General features: G+C 47.6%; 1 protein-coding gene across 3 annotated transcripts in view; it reads right to left on the bottom strand.

Annotated features, from left to right (window-relative positions):
• The window catches only part of PLXNA1 (plexin A1), an 812,782-nt gene that overhangs the window by 106,213 nt on the left and 684,543 nt on the right, over positions 1–22,026 (bottom strand). For all 3 annotated transcript variants that reach the window (XM_069643382.1, XM_069643384.1, XM_069643383.1), the window contains exons 19-20: positions 10,625–10,768; positions 8,943–9,177 (exon numbers count right to left, since the gene is read on the bottom strand). In XM_069643382.1, coding sequence (XP_069499483.1) covers positions 8,943–9,177; positions 10,625–10,768 — 379 coding nt within the window. The remainder of the gene's footprint in view (positions 1–8,942; positions 9,178–10,624; positions 10,769–22,026) is intronic.

The raw sequence follows: 22,026 nt of genomic DNA, 5'->3' as shown, positions 1-22,026 counted from the left end.
CCCAGCTGCCCGTGTGGCTACTTCCACACCTCGCTGTGCCCACCTCTCACCTGTGCTAAGGAAGCTTCATTGACTTTCTGCAGCTCAGTGTATTCAACTCAAGGTCCCGTGCCTCGTGCCTTTTATGGGCAAGGGGCCGACTAGCTCCAGATGAGATTCCTCCCATAAGTCCATGGGCGAGCTCGTCACTCGGCTAATGCTCTTCTTGTTTCTATCCCTAGGTTTAAACTTAGCCAGGTGAGTGGTCGCTCCTTTTCTTTTGGAGCAGCCATTTTGTGGAACTCCTTCCCTTGCTCGCTGCATGCTATCTCCACTCCTCTCCTTCGTCGAGCATTGAAAACTCACCTGTTCTAGACTGTCTTTCTTCCTTCATGAGCAGCGCCAAGATACCTTTGGGTGAACGTTGCACTTTAGCAGTTACGTTAACGTAACATACGCACGTGCTGTGACACAGCATCATTGGAGGTTAGGTACACAGAGTCAGAGTGAAGACTGCACCGATACTGGATACTAGAGGCTGGATGATGGAATAAGATCCAGAATTCACATGCGCATGTTAACAGCTGGACATGTTAAAGTGATAGAACACCGGAGGTCATCGTCATTCTTCGGCGAGTGCAGGACTTTCCTGATATTTACTGTTCTTTCATCTTGAGAAATTAAAGCGACCCAGGAGAGAGTATTCCGGCAGTGGCATCACGGCCACCACCAGCCAATCCGAAACAATGCTTGGATGTTTAAGCATCCCCCTCATTCAGGATCGCCAGTTTCCAAGATGGCAGCTCCAACCGAGTCGTAAGCACATGGACAACATTACCAAAAGATCAATATTGCGCCTCTGGAAGTGGAGACCCCATTCAAGACCAGGACGGCCGGAGGACACCACACCAACTAAAATGTGAGCCTCTTCTAAAGAATCAGGTTAATGCTAGAGGCCGATTCGGGATTCCCTCGTGGCTATATGGATATCTACGGCGGGCCTGGCTGGCTGTTCGGCCAATAACCGGCTGTGAATATAGTGAAATCGTAAATCACAGCAACACGCCGCTCCCACCGCCCATGAGTTAGCTGGGTGGAGACAGAGGGACAGTGCATACATTGCTCAATGGCTGCTGTCACTATTACTTTGAGAATTTTCTAATTAGGTTTAGGATCTGTGCATGGGTATATTGTCCAAGGCTTTGAAGAGATTCCCCTCACAAAACAAACTTCCATTGGCTGAATTCTCAACACCCCGTCAAAGTGCTTGGTTTAGTAAGCGATGCAAATACCCTGTGCCGCCCAAGGCCCCTGCCTACCAATAGAAATAAAGCAACAATAGGATTAACAAAAATCATGCAGCAAGGAATGGAACCTATATGCCAGCCAACCATATGGAGCAAAAAACAGCGCAGCTGTTTTGCAGGAGTGGCGGAACTAGACAGGAATCAAGGGAAGATATTTCGGGTTTTAATTAAAAGTCGATTTGTTTCATCTTGCAGCTGCGGGATAGAAGGGGCACTTGCCGCACAGCCGCTTCCTGACACGTACCGGAAAGCGTGCACCTCGTTGCAGGAGCCGGCTGAGTTTCCCGCCCCTGGGCAGGCAGCCGTTGGCAGGGTCGCGGCCCCGGGCCTGGGCTCGCGGCGATAATGGCCAATTAGGCTCCATCTGCCAGAGCTGCAAAGCGCCCTCTCCAGGCTCAGAGCCTTCCCCGCCACATAATGAGCGAACCCAGCGCTTCCGCCTCCTCCCCTCTTTCCCCAGCGGACTGCTTCCCCAGGGCGTGGAGGCGGCGAGGGGCCAGGCGGATGTGGTCCTCGGGTGGGAGATGCAGAGGGAATTGTGGGTATATGGGGAAGGCGAGGGGCCAGGCGGATGTGGTCCTCGGGTGGGAGATGCAGAGGGAATTGTGGGTATATGGGGAAGGCGAGGGGCCAGGCGGATGTGGTCCTCAGGTGGGAGATGCAGAGGGAATTGTGGGTGTATGGGGAAGGCGAGGGGCCAGGCGGATGTGGTCCTCAGGTGGGAGATGCAGAGGGAATTGTGGCTCTTTGGGAGTGCTTTAACCCCAACTTTCCATGGTTACAATAGGAATTGGTGCTTGGTGGTGGTCGATCTGGGGTGCCAAATTAGAACTAGACAATGATATTGGTGGAAGGATTTGAATAAATCTGAACCACTGGCACGGCTCTGGACAACCTTCCAGACCACACTTTTTTAGCCTGTCCGCGCCATTGTAAAAGGGGTCCAGCCATATGCAAATCGGGCGGGTATCTGGGAGGGCCACCTATGTAAATGGGGAACCACGGGAAGTCTACAGGGAGGGAGCCGATTGAGTTCCATAGAAAGAAGTGGTGCCCTGCTGCAACATCTACTGGACACACTAGTTGAGGATCATTTTGCTGCCCTTGTTAAGGCATGAAGAGAACACAAGGGGTGAGCTGGGTCTTGGGAGGATAGCTCAGGGGAAACGCGCTCGCCTTGGAAGCAAGACGACACAGAGCAACACAGGTTCGATCTCCAGGTCCGTGCTCCCCTCCTAATCATGAGATTTCCTCGTGGTGAGGCAATTGAACATGCAATGAAACCAGAGCAGAGTCCATCTTTCAGCCCCACAAGGGCAACCCCCACCCTTAGCTTTCAGTCAAAAAAGATCCAACTTTTACATATTCCCATTTCCACCCGCTGGAAGTCACCGAATAGCACCTACTGCCTCTGGGCACGCTCTGCGTAAAACCCAGCCTGAAATCTCCAACCAACCCGGCCGGAGGTTTTGCAATAAGGAAAGCTCCCTGCCATGCACTGAAGGATATCGGCATCAAAGGACTGCACCTCCGACAAGAGAAATACAAAGGATTTAAATGCAAGCAGTAGTAAGGCAATCAACATGACTTGACCGCTTCATTATAAGACTCCACCGCAACTCCTAAACATTGGCTGCACAAATTCACCTGGATACCAGATGGATAAGACCTATCTGGACGCACAAGATGCGATATGCTGGGGATTCAAAAGATTTGCACAGGCATCAGGGGTGGCTAGCAACTGAGAAGGATACACGTTTACCATTCCCCTGGATTGAACCACCAGGGATGGCTAGCAACTGAGAAGGATACACGTTTACCATTCCCCTGGATTGAACCACCAGGGATGGCTAGCAACTGAGAAGGATACACGTTTACCATTCCCCTGGATTGAACCACCAGGGATGGCTAGCAACTGAGAAGGATACACGTTTACCATTCCCCTGGATTGAACCACCAGGGATGGCTAGCAACTGAGGAGGATACACGTTTACCATTCCCCTGGATTGAACCACCAGGGGTGGCTAGCAACTGAGAAGGATGCACTTTTACCATTCCCCTGGATTGAATTACCAGGGGTGGCTAGCAACTGAGGAGGATGCACTTTTACCATTCCCCTGGATTGAATTACCAGGGGTGGCTAGCAACTGAGGAGGATGCACTTTTACCATTCCCCTGGATTGAACCACCAGGGATGGCTAGCAACTGAGGAGGATGCACGTTTACCATTCCCCTGGATTGAACCACCAGGGGTGGCTAGCAACTGAGGAGGATGCACTTTTACCATTCCCCTGGATTGAACCACCAGGGATGGCTAGCAACTGAGGAGGATACACGTTTACCATTCCCCTGGATTGAACCACCAGGGGTGGCTAGCAACTGAGAAGGATACACTTTTACCATCCCCCTGGATTGAATTACCAGGGGTGGCTAGCAACTGAGGAGGATGCACTTTTACCATTCCCCTGGATTGAACCACCAGGGATGGCTAGCAACTGAGGAGGATACACGTTTACCATTCCCCTGGATTGAACCACCAGGGGTGGCTAGCAACTGAGAAGGATACACTTTTACCATTCCCCTGGATTGAACCACCAGGGATGGCTAGCAACTGAGGAGGATACACGTTTACCATTCCCCTGGATTGAACTACCAGGGGTGGCTAGCAACTGAGGAGGATGCACTTTTACCATTCCCCTGGATTGAACCACCAGGGATGGCTAGCAACTGAGGAGGATACACGTTTACCATTCCCCTGGATTGAACCACCAGGGGTGGCTAGCAACTGAGGAGGATGCACTTTTACCATTCCCCTGGATTGAACCACCAGGGATGGCTAGCAACTGAGGAGGATACACGTTTACCATTCCCCTGGATTGAACCACCAGGGGTGGCTAGTAACTGAGGAGGATGCACTTTTACCATTCCCCTGGATTGAACCACCAGGGATGGCTAGCAACTGAGGAGGATACACGTTTACCATTCCCCTGGATTGAACCACCAGGGATGGCTAGCAACTGAGAAGGATACACGTTTACCATTCCCCTGGATTGAACCACCAGGGGTGGCTAGCAACTGAGAAGGATGCACTTTTACCATCCCCCTGGATTGAATTACCAGGGGTGGCTAGCAACTGAGGAGGATGCACTTTTACCATTCCCCTGGATTGAACCACCAGGGATGGCTTGCAACTGAGGAGGATACACGTTTACCATTCCCCTGGATTGAACCACCAGGGGTGGCTAGTAACTGAGGAGGATGCACTTTTACCATTCCCCTGGATTGAACCACCAGGGATGGCTAGCAACTGAGGAGGATACACGTTTCCCATTCGCCTGGATTGAACCACCAGGGGTGGCTAGCAACTGAGAAGGATACACTTTTACCATCCCCCTGGATTGAACCATTAGGGGTGGCTAGCAACTGAGAAGGATGCACATTTACCATTCCCATGGATTGAACCACCAGGGATGGCTAGCAACTGAGGAGGATACACGTTTACCATTCCCCTGGATTGAACCACCAGGGGTGGCTAGCAACTGAGAAGGATACACTTTTACCATCCCCCTGGATTGAACCATTAAGGGTGGCTAGCAACTGAGAAGGATACACTTTTACCATCCCCCTGGATTTAACCATTAGGGGTAGCTAGCAACTGAGAAGGATGCACATTTACCATTCCCCTGGATTGAACCACCAGGGGTGGCTAGCAACTGAGGAGGATTCACATTTACCATTCCCCTGGATTGAACCATTTGGGTTGCCAGCAACTGGGAAAGATGCATGTTTGTCATTTCCCTGGATGGAGCCATCAGACGAGGCCAGCAACTTTTAAATGCATTTTTACCATTCCCGTGGATTGAACCATCAGGGGTGGCCAGAAACTGAGAAGGATCCACTTTTACTATCCGCGTGAATGGAAGCACCAGAGAAGGATATCAATCAAAAAGGATGCACTTTTACCATTACCCATGAATGATCCATTGGAGGAGGCCAGCAACTGCGATGGATGCACTTTTACCATTTCCCTGGTTGGAGCTATCAGAGGAGGCCGGCACCTGATGCACTTTAACCATTCTCTGGGATTGAACCATCAGGGGTGGCCAGCAACTCTGAAATATGCACTTTTACCATTCCCCTGGATGGAACTGTCTGAGGAGGCCAGGGTGCACTGTCACCATCCGCAGGGATGGGAGCACCACAGAAGGCCATCAATCAAAAAGGATTCACTTTGACCATTCCTCAGGATTGAACCTTCAGAGGAGCCCAGCATCCAAGGAGGGTGCACTCTTAGCATTCCCCTGGATGGTGCCATGTGGGGATACAGGCAACTGAGATGGGTGCAATTCCATCATCTCCCTGAACGGAATCACCAGAGGAGTCTTCTGTACACAGCGAAAGACTTCGGATGGTAGGAGAAAAGTAGTATGACCAATGGATAGATTTTAAGACCTTCCCCAAGCGGATAGAGGGCAACAAATGGAAATAAGGCGACCAACCCATATTTCAGTTAAGAGCTGGTGCAATTGCATTTAAACCTATAGTTCTAATCCCAACTTCTTTGCCGGCCCCAAACAAATGCGCAGATGAAATCAAGTTCTCTCTAAACTACTCTAGCTTAGAAGATTAGGAATGTTTGAGCCCATTCCTAAGAGGGGCTTCAGAACATGGTCTGGTGAGGGTTCTGAGATGCTAACTTCAAGGGCCAGTCAGAATACGCTGACGTCTTTGTCCAAACTCACAAAGTAGTTGAGCAGTCAGGCTTAGACTCAGGAGAAGGTAGGCTTGGTTAAATGTTAACCAGTACAAATTCTCTTAAGGACCAGTTATCCACACAGATAAGTAAATCAATATACTATATTAAACACAAGAAAGCATCAGGTGAGATTACTTTCAGCTGTCTATAAAAGGACGACTGCCTACAATAAGGCTGGCAGGAGACATTTTACTTCATGTACAGCAAAGAGTGGAGCGTTCATATCGTCACTGCTGGCAATAACCAGCTTTCGCAGCACAAACCACAGACACATGACCACCGGACTGTTCACGGTCAACGATGCAAGCTTCGCTCGGTGGCGACTGTTCTTGTGTTCGACACTTGTTCCCCTCCCACTTCAGCCCTCACCTTGTTTTGGTCTGAAATGGCAACCATTACGGTGCAGCATTTTCTTCTAGACTATGGGTAACCACTTACGATGCCATTACGACCAGCTGTAGTGAATTTACAGCTGGTGGCAATTGGACTACTGGCTATCAGAGTGGATGGTAATGGATGATATGTTATGCTTGCTGTAACTGCCACTTAGTCAAATATTTTCTATCCAAACCTTAAATACGGTCCATAGACCATTATATGCATGACCTGTTGGGACATCTGGTCCCTGTCCGTAGTCTGCCTGTCTCTGGATGCAACTATCCCAATGTGTCCGTAGTCTGCCTGTCTCTGGGTGCAACTATCCCAATGTGTCCGTAGTCTGCCTGTCTCTGGATGCAACTATCCCAATGTGTCCGTAGTCTGCCCGTCTCTGGATGCAACTATCCCTATGTGTCCGTAGTCTGCCCGTCTCTAGATGCAACTATCCCTATGTGTCCGTAGTCTGCCCGTCTCTGGATGCAACTATCCCTATGTGTCCCTTGTCTGCCCGTCTCTGGATGCAACTATCCCGATGTGTCCCTAGTCTGTCTGTCTCTGGATGCAACTATCCCAATGTGTCCGTAGTCTGCCCGTCTCTGGATGCAACTATCCCAATGTGTCCGTAGTCTGCCCGTCTCTGGATGCAACTATCCCAATGTGTCCGTAGTCTGCCCGTCTCTGGATGGAACAATCCCTATGTGTCCGTAGTCTGCCCGTCTCTGGATGCAACTATCCCTATGTGTCCCTTGTCTGCCCGTCTCTGGATGCAACTATCCGAATGTGTCCCTAGTCTGCCTGTCTCTGGATGCAACTATCCCAATGTGTCCGTAGTCTGCCCGTCTCTGGAAGCAACTATCCCAATGTGTCCGTAGTCTGCCCGTCTCTGGATGCAACTATCCCAATGTGTCCGTAGTCTGCCCGTCTCTGGATGGAACAATCCCTATGTGTCCGTAGTCTGCCCGTCTCTGGATGCAACTATCCCTATGTGTCCCTTGTCTGCCCGTCTCTGGATGCAACTATCCGAATGTGTCCCTAGTCTGCCTGTCTCTGGATGCAACTATCCCAATGTGTCCGTAGTCTGCCCGTCTCTGGAAGCAACTATCCCAATGTGTCCGTAGTATGCCCGTTTCTGGATGCAAATATCTTTCGTTTGTATCCGGTGCAGATGCTGCAGCGGAAGGTTCGTCCATGCAACATAAATATCCCCAATCAAAATAAAAATGTATTTTAGTACAAATTAAAAATGTAAAGAAACGGTTCAGTGTGGTGTATACTATGTAAACAGACATGTACAAAGGTATGCATCAAATTAAAATGGTAGGTTTAAAAGTAATGCTTCCATCACAAAGCTCTACCATTATCTATTAAAGTGGCTCAAAACATGACGTAAAAAAAGAAAAAAGCCGCTGCTTGGTACTCTGTCCCGTCTGATGCAGAGAAAGGGACTGGCAGTTGGGCGGGGGCGTGCAGAGGAGGTACATCGCGGGGCGTGCCAGGGAATGCACGCGTAGCAAAAGAATTCCATTGCACTGTTTAGCAACACTGTCCAGTCTGGTCCCCCATTCTGAGGGACATCCCAAGAGTATGGCGGAAAAAGGACAGGATGCAAGACTAACCCAGGTGTCATGGACTACACATCCTGGTATCACTGAACCTTACGGTACGATTTACTCTTCCTCCCGGTCAACAAGAATGGATGGCATCAGGCGCATACCAAAATGGATAGCTACCCGCTTTATACAAATAGGTGAAAAACCACTGGAAATAAGCCATCTCCATGGTATGAACCACTTATGCACCTAGAAAATGCAACACTGCTGACCCCCACATGTTCCTGGTTCTACACGTGCCAGACTTTCTTTGCCATTCAATCTCCTTCTCCAACCAACTGCCGCCCTCCCTCTTCCAACCCCCGCCGTTCTTTTACTTGCTGATCCATGCAAGCGCTTGAAGGCCAAGTGACACTAAACACTAGGCCTTGGTTCTAGTTAAAGAGCCTCTCTCTCCATTGGTTTAATGTGGGAGGACAGACGACACACTAGGATTCCTTGGCAACAGTACAAGGTCTTTGGCGGAGGTGATGGACACAGTGTCATGGATTGAGTTGTGCAGACCTTCAGTAAGGAATAAGGCTTAAGTACACCGCCAGGGGCTTTACAAGTTAGGAGACGATGTCTCCTAACTTGTAAAGCCCTTAGTCCTTCCACTAATCGGCCATTCCCTCTTGTTACCCTGCAGTACACCGCCAGGCAGAGTACTAGTACACCATTTTGGACATTTCAGGAGTTTAACCAAGGCTTTGAGCGAGTTTAGTTTTTGTAGTCCTGATACTATTTACTGCATATGTATTTAAAATAGAACAAATTGTCAGGCAAACACAAGGCCTCCTTAAAACGTTGATTTCCTTAACTTTTGGGGGAAAAAAACTTCATTAAAAATGATGTAAAGATCAGCAGGCACAGAGATAAGCGGCAGCGAAAGCACCCTGTCTTGCGATTCAGCGGCACACTGTGCGAACGTACCTTCCTTGCACTCCAAGGCAACGCGCGACTCCAGGTTGTCCATCTGCAGCTGAAGGCGCTTCAGGGTGCGGTCGGCGTCCCTGGACTTGCGCTTGTAGGCAATGAGTACGATGATGATGATGAGAAGGAGGAGGCCCCCGCCACCACCAATCCCAATGATGGCAGGTAGCGTAAGCAGGCTGTCCGAGTAGATCTGGACCATTCCGGGAGAGTACTCGAAACTGCCGGCCTTGATCTGTGGGAGGAGCAGGGTAGAGGTCAACCTTAGAAACTGGCAGAGGTCTTTCCTGCGTGCCGCAACTTCATAGGGTACACAGTTTACATGCACTTCCAAGAATCTGCTAAAAACCCAAACACTTCTGCCACCCGGCAAGGATTGCGCGCCCTTCATAATAGGTTGCCCGTCAGGTTTCACCACTAGAAACTGAAAGACAATGATCAGAGCACCAGGTGACTAGTCAACCAGTTACGCCGCATGTCCCACTTGGACCCCAGATTTTCTCTTCCATACCAACTCATTACCGTGGCTTATTTGTGCCAGCCGATGGCTGCTTGGGTTCAGTTGCCAACCTTTCCTGCTTTAGACCATTTTGAAGGATACCCTATATATTTTAGAGGTCAAATAATGACTGAGCATTTAACAATCTGATGAAAAAGCACATTTCCTAATTGGAACCAAACAGTTAAGAGCCCCAAGTGTTCTGGTCCCTGTGTTCCTGATTCCGTGGCTGAAGGTGCTCCCCCCCCCCTATAGACTGTCATAATCTGCTGTGTGTGGCTTGCAAAGGAAGAACATTAGCACCAAATAGATTTCTAAATGGGGTTTCCTCTCGCTATGGCATCACTCCACAGGAGTATGGAAGTCCTATACCACTGATGTGAGCCCATAACAGGCAATGCACAATGTTCTCTGCCTCCCCAAGTCTCCAGTGGTGTGGAGAGGGAAGAATGGACATTGAGGGAGGAAATGAGGAGAAATGAGGTCATGTCTTTTTGGGCCTGGTTACCTCTTCATGTCTCCATTTTCAACCGCCTCCGCAGTGCGGCAACAGTGCACGGAGCGGGTCAGGGACACCGTGCCGTACTGGGGGACAACACAGCAGGTTCCGGCAACCAATGACATTGTAGCAGTGTGCATGGTTTCATATCAGGGCTCAGAGGGCCAGAAAACAAATGCATGCAAATGTGCTATTGACTAAAATGCGAGGACTTGAGGAGGGCAAATGCATGGGGGCAGTTGGCAACTCTAGGGCCGTTTACATGGTTGTCCAAGTGAAACCCTAGAGGGCAAAGTAAGCCAACAGATTTTGGTGGCACCAAAGAAAGCAACATTAGAAGAGTTCAGAAAGTACTAGGAAGAATCAGTGTATATATGCCTCTTGCCTCTAAGGTCGAATGCAACAGATGCAAAGACAGCCGCTTTTGCCTCCTGCAACAAAACCATTAGTACGTGCTATCCACAGGTGCACAAACATTTAAAAAAGCAACATTCCCTCACGCAGAACAATCCCCAATCCAAAGGGACAGGAGATTCAGACTAACATTCCAATTTCCTTTACTTGCCAAGCTTACTAAGTGGTACCAAACTCTATGCCAAATTGCTTAGTAATTTGTTGGCCGGGCCCAGAAGGGAAGGTCATCCATCTTGACAATATCACTATGGGTGCCTTCTTTTCGCTTACCGTAACTTTGTGCTGTCCGGTGAGATTTGGCGATTCGCACAGGAGCTGGATCTCAGAGACTGTGAGCACGCAGGGAGTGTCGCCAATCAGCACTGTGTAGTTGAGGCGGGAATTTCCAGGAGCTATAGGAATAAGATTCCGCCCCTTGAAAAGACAGAAATGATGGTTAATTATTGCGCTACCCAAGTCCAACCTTCTCCCCAAGTTTGGAGGGGTGCGCCAATTTATGGACCATTTGTTCTCCCAGCGGAGGCTCCAAAAAGGCAAAATAAGTAATTTACAAGTAATACACAACATGAACACAAAGGCACCAAATACGTGCTTAGTTGGCTACACTGCTTAGTTGGCTCTCAGTTTGGTCATTACCGAGGGAAAACTAGTGTTAGGGTAAAGTCCACCAGTGGTAGGCCTTTATAAAACTGTCCCCTTGGTATACAGTGCTCCACCTTCTAGCATAGGCCTGTACCACTCAAGGGTTTGGTAGTATGGCAGAGCCGTTAGTACAGAGAACTTAGAATATACATAGGCCCAAAGAAACACAATCTTGGAGTTAGATAAAAAAAAAAGACATTCATTTTATATATACACAAGGCAAAGACAATTCTTCGGATAGGCAAGTACTATTTCAAGGAAAGCGAACACAAGGGAAAACCAGTGCAATAATCAAGGTGAGTAAACCAGTGTAAAAACAAGGTTGATGAATGCAATTCAAAATTAAAACCACTGTTCTAGTAGCTCACAATATTCTGCTGTAGGAATAAAATGAAGTTACAAGACCAACATAAGCTGGTAAGCACTTTTCAACACTTAATTTCTTTAGAGAGGCTTTAGAAGTCCTTCCCTATCTAGGTGTGAGATTGTGAGTCGGAGGGGGACACTGGCCATCATCAGTAGTATGTGTTGGTGGGCAGAACAGGATAAGGCAAAAGCTGTAGAAAAGTCAGAGTTCCAGAGGATTAATCAATAAAAAGTACGTACTAAGCTTTTAGTAGGTCAAAGGGTTCCGGGAAGTTGCAGAAGACACCCTGATCATTTAGCGTATGTGATGTAAGAATCGGTGGCCCACCCACTGAATCTTAAACCGGATACGGATATTCACTGGTGACCAGTGCAAGTAGCGAGAAGAGGAGTAGGCTATGCCCAGAACTTAGTCTTGAAGAGGTACTCCCTGAAGGAACACCAGCGTTCCAACTGGGTGAACTGCTATGAGCGAACACCCAAATGCACAAATTACCACCACAGCAACACAAGAGTGGCTGAACGACCCTAGGCAAGTATTACCTCGAGTGGCACAGTACCTCAGCAGTGAAGAGGATAATGCTGCAGGCTGATGCCCTCACGATGCAGCAGCTGCAGGACCAATTCACTGAATTCTTAGTCTTCAGATGGAAGAAAGGACACAAAGGGATTTTGCAGCAGCACTCGATTGGCAAGGATCTCAGGAAAGGATTCTCGCAGTTCTGATTTAGGTGCCCTTTTCAAGAAACCGGATGAAGAACGGCTTTCGCCAAGTTGATTTGTCTCACTTTCCCGGTCCAGAACTCCGGTGAGGTGACTTCAAGGGCTGGATTCTTGCCTCTGTAGGTCCAGAAGGCGTCCACCAAAGTTTCAGGAGGATTCGATCTGCAGAATATGATGCACTGCACAATGGTCGCCGGTATTGGCGGTTTGCAGCTCAGGAAGGTCGAAGGTTGTGGGATGCTTCATAATGCAGGTCGCTTCTAGGCTGAGTGTTCCCTCAAGCCCAAAGTAAAGAGTCTTGTTTGGCGCTCCTCTGTTGCATGGTAAAACGGTCAGCACAGCAGCAGGCTACTCCTGTCACTGGAAGTAGCTGCAGAGGTCTTTTCTTCTTGGGATTTGATTTAGTTCCAGTGGTCAACTGTCTGTGCAACAGAAATCCAGCCTCTTATTCCCAAAACCCAGCCAATCAGCACTCATGCCACATTCAAACTTTCAGGAAAGCCAGCCTCCCCATTGAAACTGGTTACAGGCAGGCATCCCAAAAGATAGACCAGCAGATATTCGGGGTCCTCTCCTGCTTCCTGTCCTCACAGACACTCTGGAGCCTTGGCGGGCTACACAAAGGGTTCCTGCCGAAGATAAGTCAAACCATGACCTGCCCCACCCAGCATGGCAGATGGACCAAGAAAGGACAAGCAACCAAGGAATGGCTAAAAAAGGGAACAGTAACCTTGTTGGGTCAATGGTGACCCTTCTGTGCATTACGTCTGCTGTGAGCATAGCCTGCAAGTAAATATTTCACAAAAATAGGTAGCACACGGCCACTGCCACCAGCCATTCGGGTATGCTTGTAGAAATGCGACAGGTGCATCGAGAAAGGGGATACAGTAGATCCCTCAGCAATACACATAAGGTGGTGTGTGCTGATCCCACAATATAAAATTTAGAAAGGATCAAAATGATCTCTACCCTTGAAAACATATGTTCTCTCAGGGAGAATACAATAAAATAAAAAGGGAAGCCTAAGGGGCTCCCCAGCAACACTGCACAGAAAGTGCAGTGTGCTTCAAAAGTAAATTACAGATTCCTAAAAGGTTGGAGGAAAGCCTGCCTCAAAATAAAGTATGCCAAACACAAAAAGGACTCCTCTAGCCAGAGTAAAAGAAGGGGTCAGTTGGGGAAAAGGTCCCCACTCACTGAGAAACAGACAAAACACCAAGTCCAGCAAAAAGTACTGGGTGTATCACAGGGGAAGGAGATTTGGCAAACAAATTGTAAAATCTACCCAACACCTAGCTCTAATTTTGGGTTCACAGGAATCGCACCATCAGCACCCGAAATCCTGGATTACGGTTGAACGGTGGATTCTGAAGGTAGCGTTTTCTAGTTTTACTGGTGTGGGGTAACTACCACAGGAAAAATGTAGTCTTGTACTTCATGAACAAATTGCTGGAACGACTTGCAATTGTGTGGTGACAAAGATCACCTTCCTTTGTCCGATCGTAGCAAAACATTTGCAAAACCCGACTATCTAATCGAAGGAGTTTGGACCAGTCACCTACCTGCTGTTTAGTGCAAACAGTAGTTTAAACTATACTTGTGTTGCATGTGTGCGTGAATGTTTACAGGGGATAGCTGTACCCTAGTGTGAATGAGGATGTGTGGGAGAGTAGATGGGAGGTCGGTATTGTGTGTGTGTGTGTATGAGACTTACTCCAAAAAGAGAACTGCAAATTCGTTTTTTTTTATTACCGCTGGATGCGAAGTAAAGCAAGCCGGCAATTTAATTTATTTATTCATTTAATTGTTCTTTTTTATAACACGCCTAATACAGTACCAGAGTTCAGTTTCTAAGCGTGGATCCAGGATTCGAACCTCTGTTGGTCTGCGTGGTCTTGGTTCCAAGACCAGCGTGTTGCCCCTGTGCTATCATCCGTTGGCAATTTCAAAGTAATGCCCAGGCTTTGCAGAGTGCACAAACACTCCAAGGACTGACTAGGTTGGCTACAGTTGACCTTTAATGAAGCAAAGGACACAAGCACAGGCCCATCACACCCTGGGGACAGTGGAACACATTGCAACATATGCACCCCGATAGATGAGCATGACTAAATTGGTCTTTCCTTCTTTCTACAAAGCCCTGATAATCAGGCATTCGTCCATCGCTCATCAGATGCGTGCATGCAAGTCCCACACAAGGCGCTGGCAGGCACGGGAGTTACCTTGTCAGGGGCCTCAGAAGTCCCTTCATTTGCTTAAAACAAGCCTGCCATATGCTGGCTTTTTTCTTCCTCCTCCCCCACAAAGGCAAAGCAAAAGGGAGCGAATCAGCGAAAAAGCCTGAAGCGTTGTTCTTGCTGCCAAATATAGGAAGCCTCATCATGTCTGAAGCAGATTGCGCTCGGCAGATGCGAGCCAGGGACCGGGCGCACATTAGGCTACCTCTAGCAGCAAAGGAAGTAGGCCCTGGTACCTGCGATGCCAAGTTCTGACAGTGCCAGGTATAGCTGTGATGGCAGAGGTACACCCAGAGTTTCACTGTGGCCCTTTATAATGGCAATAACATGAACCAACCAATTATTTGGGTCCAGACGACCACCCGCACAAGCACCTAACAGGCAGTGAAAAAGAACATTAATCTTAAAAGGGTGACTGCAGACGCACTCTGAATGTTTTACAAATATAAAAACTCAACAATTGTAGGCATTCACTATTACTTTGAATGCTGGCAATTGATGGATCACTCAACAGGAGCATCCACTTAAAGCTGCAGTTAGCAGAACGTTTGCAACATCACTATTACAAGAAGCCAACCAAGACAACTGTGCTTACGAGGTGGACCTTTTGCCTGCAAAAAGGGAACGTTGTAAATACATACTGGGAGAAACCTGAAGGGGTTTCACTTAATAGTCCCCCGGATCTGTCATCCAGGTGGCAAGGGCACGGCCATTGCTATTGGATCCAGTTCCTGGGAGTGGACCAGTGAGGAAGGATCACTTGGATGGAGGGGTCCTCGGCGAGTGGGACACTGACAGATGTGATGCGGTATCCCCTTCTTTCATCACCTTTTCTCCATCCTACCATGTACGATATTCCAAAACACGCCCCCTACACAAACACTTTCGCACAACACGAAAGATGGACTAACACCAGGGCCATTTACCATATCCCAATACAAGGGTCAGGCAAAGTCAGGCGACTGACTAGAATCACAAATACCTGACTGCCCTTTTCCCTTCCCCACATGGATAAAAAGGTGGAGCACAAGAGCACAAGACGAGCAAGGCAGACTGTACAACGTGAGAGCTAATTTAGCACAGCAGTTCAAGAGGGTGAGAAAGACAGCGCATCCCGAGAAGGTGACCAGGAGAGAAGCGACCTTGCCCTTTCCGATCAAGGCCTGTGAAACCTCTCCTGAAGGAATCATAAGACCGCAAACAATAGCCAGCTTGTGCTGCAGCAGATGTAAACGGTACACAAGACCCTCCTGCACTGATTACAAAGCCGGGGAGAGATGCTGGTCTCTGTGGTAGCAACCTTGACTCCAAAGAGAAAGAAACCCAAGCGGTTAATCACAGCCGTTGAGTTGAACTGTGAAGGGCTCAAAGAGCCATTTATGAAAAAAGAGGACAACCAGCAACAGAGGGGTCTTGTACCATGTGGGTGCTCACGCAGGAAACTCTGGACAATTACCCGATGTTGGAAACTAGTGTAACCAGAAAGCCTTGGGAAAAGGAGAAAAGAGGTCAAAGTGGTCATACAGGGGTCTTGTAAAATCCTCTGTTCTGTCAAAAGGCTTTCACCGATAGATGATGGTGAAACAATGGGAAATTAATACCGCTTGGTGAAATTAGCATATGAACAGTGTGTTACAAAGGTTGGCAAGAGTGAACCCGGCGGAGGCATGATAAGGGGCAAAGCCTGATGGTCCCATGAACAGTGAGTATACCCGCCCGTGAAAGCCAGAAGTATCGTAAGACATGGGGAAGTGAATTGTCCCCCTTGTCATTTGGGTCCGAGCCTGGCAGAGGGAGATCCAGGGGTGAAAAGTCATCACTCAAAATCCATTTAGAAAGGAACTCAGTTTGTTGTTGAATACATCAGGCCCTCAAAGGCAAGAGACCTTTTACTGCAAAGAGACTTCACCATTGCAGAACCTGATAGCTGGAACAGAACTTTTGGTTCGTGCTGGGAAAGCTCGAGTGTGTGCTGTGCTCATGAGATCCACCTTGTTCCGTGCTCAAAATATGGGTAAGGGAGACCCCCGGCAATCACATCCTGACTTATTATTTGTGAACACTTTTCTTTATTGAAAACCCTATCCCACACTCTTTCTGTAATTAGCTGTAAGGATTTGGCAATAGGTTTCTTTAGTGTAGGCCTTTTATTTTGACGTGACGCCACAAGGACTGCTTTATTTTTCATTTGATGGTCGGAGCTTGCTCCCATCTTAGATTTAGGTGAGGCGCTTTTCCACCCTGCATTGACAGTTAAACAGCCTTGAATTGTGATCACTTGTGTCTCTTTACTGTTGCCACCATGAGTTCCTTACAATACACAACCTCCTGTTTTTACAAGATAACCAATTCTTGGCTCCACAGATGCAACATCAATAAGTTGTCCAACACAAAATATGCCAGGCTGTACCACTCCAAGACTACGCTCTGGGCACAGCCTACTCCTCTTCTCGCTCCTTGCACTGGTCGCCAGTGAATATCCGTATCCTGTTTAAGATCCAATAGGTGGGCCACCGATTGCTACATAACAAATACGCTAAATGGTCTGTGAATTCATCCACCTGCAAATGTGTAGGCACTATCTAGGATCCTAGGTTTTGACTGGCTGAATGAGTTGGTCAAGCATTTTATGATTGTTCTCCCACTGCTTGGGACACAATGCAGGAAAACATAGGTTTCATCACTAGGTTATTGTATTTCATTAAATGGAGATTTTATGAACTTTTTAATTGCGAGTCTATTAAATGATTGGTCACAGGACTCGGTTACAGCTCAAATACAGATTTACTTGTTAAATTACAAACTTGGGCATTAAAAAGGTAGTTTTATTTTTGCTGTTAGTATTAGCATGGGGGGTACTGTCGGGCTGTCCTTTGTGGTGAATGCTGCACTTATGCGTATACCACATTATAAATGTTAAAGGTATTTGTACCGTGCACCGTAACCAACAGAATTGGTCTCCAGGTGCTCTGGCGGATCTGTAAATAAGGTTGGGTGGGGTGGGTTAGTAAGGTGAAGAGGGAGTAGGATAGTGAGAGGAGTGGTGTTCTGTTGGCAGCTTCAACTCAGTATACACCAGATGCTGAGCTTTGGTGCTGGTATCGGGTCTGTGATAGGCCGTGTGTGCTGTTGGTCCGGTTTATGTGTTGTTGCAGTGTTGTGAAGTGTGTGCGGCTTGTTGTGCGAGAAATGGTTGTGTGAGTTTGAGTGAGATAAGTATGCAGAGTTTGAGCTTATATTGGTTAGTGGGTTACCTGACCTTTGGCATGCTAGCCTTTGCAGTTCTGTCCCAGTGTGGCACCAGTTGACCGCCACAACTCTATCCGGAAGCGGCGTGGGCCAATGTCCAGAATTCTATCTGGGTGTGGGCAAGCCAACATTCAAAATCCCGTCCAGATGCGGCGCAAGCTAGCGTCCAGAGATCTGTCCAGGTGTGGGCATGCTATCATTTGCAACCCCATCTGGATGCTGAACAGGCTGGTGTTCACAATTCAAGTGTGGCACACGCCAACATTCAAGTTTCATCTAGGCGTGGGCTTGCCATCCTTCAATCAGTCCCATCTAGATGCGACGCAGGCCAGTGTCCACAATTCTAGGTGTGGCCTGTGCTAGTCTTCAGGTTTCGCATAGGTGCGGGCATGCTAACGCTCAAAGTCCTATCTAGGTGCAACGCATGCTTATATTTCACAAATCTATCTAGGTGTGGGTATGTTGGCATTCGGCTTTCACCTAGGTGCGGGCATACCAACACTCATGGTCCTACCTAGATGCGATGCAGGCTGACATTCTCAATTCTGTCCAAATGTAGACATGTTAACATTCACAACTCCATCTAAGGGCGGGCATGCTAGCATTCAGAGTCCCCTCTAGATGTGACGCAGGCCAATGTCCACAACTCCATCCAAGTGTGGCCATGCTAATATTCTCAATTCTATCTAAATGCGTCTGCCGGTCTGGATATGGTGTGTCCAGTACGTGCGAGTGGGCGAGTCACTTGAGGGCTTTCGTCTGTGTCCAAGTATGTGTTCAGTCTCTGGAGCCTTCCTTTTGTGGCTATTTTCCATGATATCTTATGCTCTGTCTGGTGGTTAGTTCTTTGGTTCAAGTGTTTGTCCAGATTGAGAGTGGCCAGGAGAGGAGTTATTTTCATCGTTGTTTTAATGTCTGTGCATTCCGGTACGTCTCCGTTGGGATTACCCTGTGAAGAGCCATGATTTGAGGAGTTTCCTGAATGCTAGGTGGTTTGTTGTGTTCCGTATATTCTTAGGTAGGTCATTCCAGGTTTTGGGTGCCTGGTGGCAGAAAGAGGATCCTCAGAGTATTTTTCTGTTGTAGGGTTTTGGTTCCAGGCGTAAGTCGGTGCTTGATCTTAGTGTTCTTGTCGGTTGATGTAGGCGTAGTTTGTCGCTTAGGAATTCTGCGCCTTGTTTGTGTATTGCTCTGTGCGTGATGCACATGGACTTGAACTTTATTTGTTGTTTTAGTGGTAGCCAGTGTAGTATTTTTAGCGCGGGTGTGATGTGTTCTCTTCGGGGTAGCTTGAGGAGGAATCTGGCTGCTGCATTTTGTAAGCACTGCAGTTAATTTAGAAGTCGTTCGGGCATGCCCAGGTATAGGCTGTTGGCATAGTCTACTCTGGACATGATCACAGCGATGATGGTAAGTGTTTTGTTGGCGAACGACAGGAACGGTAGGATCCTTTTTGCTGCTCGCAGGAGGAAGAAACATTTCTTGATTACCGAGTTTACTTGTGGCTCTAGAGTGAGATTGTTATCCATCAGGACCCCTAGGTTTTTTTTACAGTTGATGGTTCTGGTGTGGTGCCGAGCTCTCTTGGCCAGGGGATGTAGTTTATGTCTCCTCCCTTTTTTGAAACGATCATTATCTCTGTTTTGCCTGGGTTGATTTTGAGATGGTTGAGGTTCATCCAGTTGAATATGTCACGAAGGCAATTCTCTAGTGTGGTGCTTTTTTCTCTGGTATCTTGTATGTTGAAGATTATTTGAGTATCGTCGGCGTAGTTGTAGCATGTGAGGCCGTGTTTTTTGATGAGTTTGATTAGTAGGTACATGTAGATGTTGAATAGCAGCGGGGAGAAGGATGAGCCTTGTGGTACTCCGCACATGGATTCTCTGGGTTTGGATTTAAAAGGTTTCATCCATACCGTTTCTGTTCTGTTTGTTAGGATGGATTTGATCCATAGTAGGGCAGTGTCTGTTATCCCTAGTCCTTCTAGTCTCTTTATGAGGATGGCGTGGTTGACAGTGTCGAAAGCTGCAGACAGATCAGGGAGAATCAGGGCGGTACTGTTGTCCGAGTCTGCATTTGTTTTTAGGTCGTCCCATATTGAGAGGAGAGCCGATTCTGTTCCTCTCATGGGTCTGAAACCAACTTGTGCTTGGTCTAGTAGGCAATGCTCTTCTATGAATTCTTGGGTTGTTTGGTAGACTTACGTTTCTAGCAGTTTGGCTGTGTAAGGTATGTTGGAGATGGGTCTATAGTTAGATAAGTCCTCTACATTTCCTGTTGTGTCTTTGAGTAGCTTGATGTAGGCTGATTTGAAGGCCTGTGGTACTTTACCTGTTGAGATTGAGAGGTTGAGGAGGTTCCTGTGGTATTCCATGGGGGTTCCTTGTTTGATAATTGTTTTGTATATATCCGGGGGCAGGGGTCTTCAGGAGAGCCTGATTTGTTGCTTTGGTTTACCAGTTTGACGAAAAGCCTCAACTGATATCTCTGGGAAGTTTCGTAGCTTGTTTGCGTGTTCCTCGTCTGTGTCGGTGGGGTTTGCGCTGTAATCGCTTGGTCTGTTTTGAAGGGTGTGTTGAATGGAGGTTATTTTGTTTTTGAAGTGGTCTCCAAGGTCGTCGCAGAGTTTCATCGATGCAATTGGCGTGTTGTTGCAGCCCGGTGGGTTTTTTATTTCGTTTATGATTTTGAATAGTTCTTTCTGGGCGTTTGGTGCTCTAAAGATTCGGTTGTCGTAATGTTTCCTCTTCGCTTTTTGTATTTCCTTTTTATATGAGCGGATCTGTTGTAGGAATTTCAATTTGTTTGCAGAGGTGTTGTTGGCCCTCCATTAAGATTCTAGTTTTCGGTTTTTTCTTTTCATGGCGTTGAGTAGTGGGGTGAACCACCTTGCTGTGGTTTTCTTACGTGATGGGGTGAAGGGCTTTTCTTTGGCGATGTTGTGTTGGGTTGTTGCGATCCAGGTATGAAGTAGGGCAACTTTGTCTAGATCTGCTTCTTCCATGGTTGATGCTTGTGGTTTGCTGAATTCTAGGAGTTCAGTTAGGTTGGAGCTTTTTATGGTTCTCCAATTTCTTTTCATCATGATGGGTCATTTTTCTTGTTGCTTTTTTGTTGGAGCGGTCGTTGTGATTATGAATGGAATGATGAGGTGGTCGCTCCAAAGTATTTGAATTGGGGGTGCCATGGTGATGAGATCCTTGTTGGCGAAGATTGCGTCAAGTGTGTGCCCTGCTGAGTAGGTTGCTCCTTTGACTAGTTGTTGTAGGTTCATGGCTGCTAGTTGGGCGGTTAGGGATTTTTGTGTGGTTGTGGTTTCTTCGTCGAACCAGATGTTGAAGTCTCAGAGGATGAGCAGATGATTGTACTTGATGGCTAGGGTGGTGATTGCTTCCGTGAAAGCGTCTATGAAGGTTGTGTCGTAGGTTGGTGGTCTGTATATCAGTATGAATTTCAGCTTAGTTTTGGGGTTTACTGAAAGTCGCAGTATTAAGGACTCGCATTTTTCGATGTTTAGAGGATCTTCCATTTTGATGGCCTGTTGTTCCTTGTGGATGATCGCTAGTCCCCCCCCACTTTTTATGATTTTGTTTGGATGCATTTGAAGTCTTCAGGCAGGCAGTTGTTGAGGATGATCTTGTAGTTGTCGCCTAGCCATGTTTCGGTTATAAATATGATGTCTATGCCTCCTTCTGAAAGGAGGTCGTATATTTCAGTTGAGTGTTTGGACATTGACCTTGCGTTTATTAGGTTGCAGTGGATTCTCTGGGTGAGATTTTGTTTTGGGGTTATTTATTGTTCAGGTTTGTTTGTGGTGTTTCCGCATTGATGTTGGTAGGATGAAGAACTGCGACAGCCGCTTCTTCATTGAAGCGGTACAGTAGGTTGGTAACAGGGCTGATTATTCTTGGTGTTTCTGCTGTGATGCTGTTCGGGTGAAGATCAGCGGTGGTTTCTTCATTGAGTCTGATTCATTGGTAGCATTGCTTGTTGTCGGTGCTTCACCGTATTGTGCGGGATGTAGTGGAAAACTATGTTGTCCCTCTGTTCTTGTGATGTAAGGTGTGATGGGGTCGGAGCCCTCCCACTCTCTTGTTGAGTGCTCCCATCGTTTTTCCAGTTGTTTCAGGAAATTCTTTGCATGTTTCAGGGTTTCCGTGTTGGGGTGTTGGTGTACCGTAGTTGTTGCGAGGTAAGGTGTGAGGTATAGGGATTTTTCTCTTGTAGATTTTGTTCCGGTTATGGCTGTGTTGGGCGTGTTTCCTTCCAGTGGGGCTGCTTCTTGTGGATTCTGTTGGTGCTGTGTCTTCGCGTCTCTTGTTGCACGGTCTTGTTCTCTTTCTCTGCGACCTTTTCTGGGTCGGCCATTTTCCAGTTTAAATGCAGGCGTAGTAAGGTAGTTGGTCCTCTATGCTATGTTGTGCAGTCGCAGTGCCCTCGGTTTTTCCTTCTCTG

Source organism: Ambystoma mexicanum, chromosome 2p (assembly GCF_040938575.1).
Source record: "Ambystoma mexicanum isolate Mex_15411 chromosome 2p, UKY_AmexF1_1, whole genome shotgun sequence".
Taxonomy (NCBI): Eukaryota; Metazoa; Chordata; class Amphibia; order Caudata; family Ambystomatidae; genus Ambystoma; species Ambystoma mexicanum.
The sequence above is the reverse complement of the archived record's forward strand: the minus strand, read 5'-3'. Positions and strand labels throughout refer to the sequence as shown.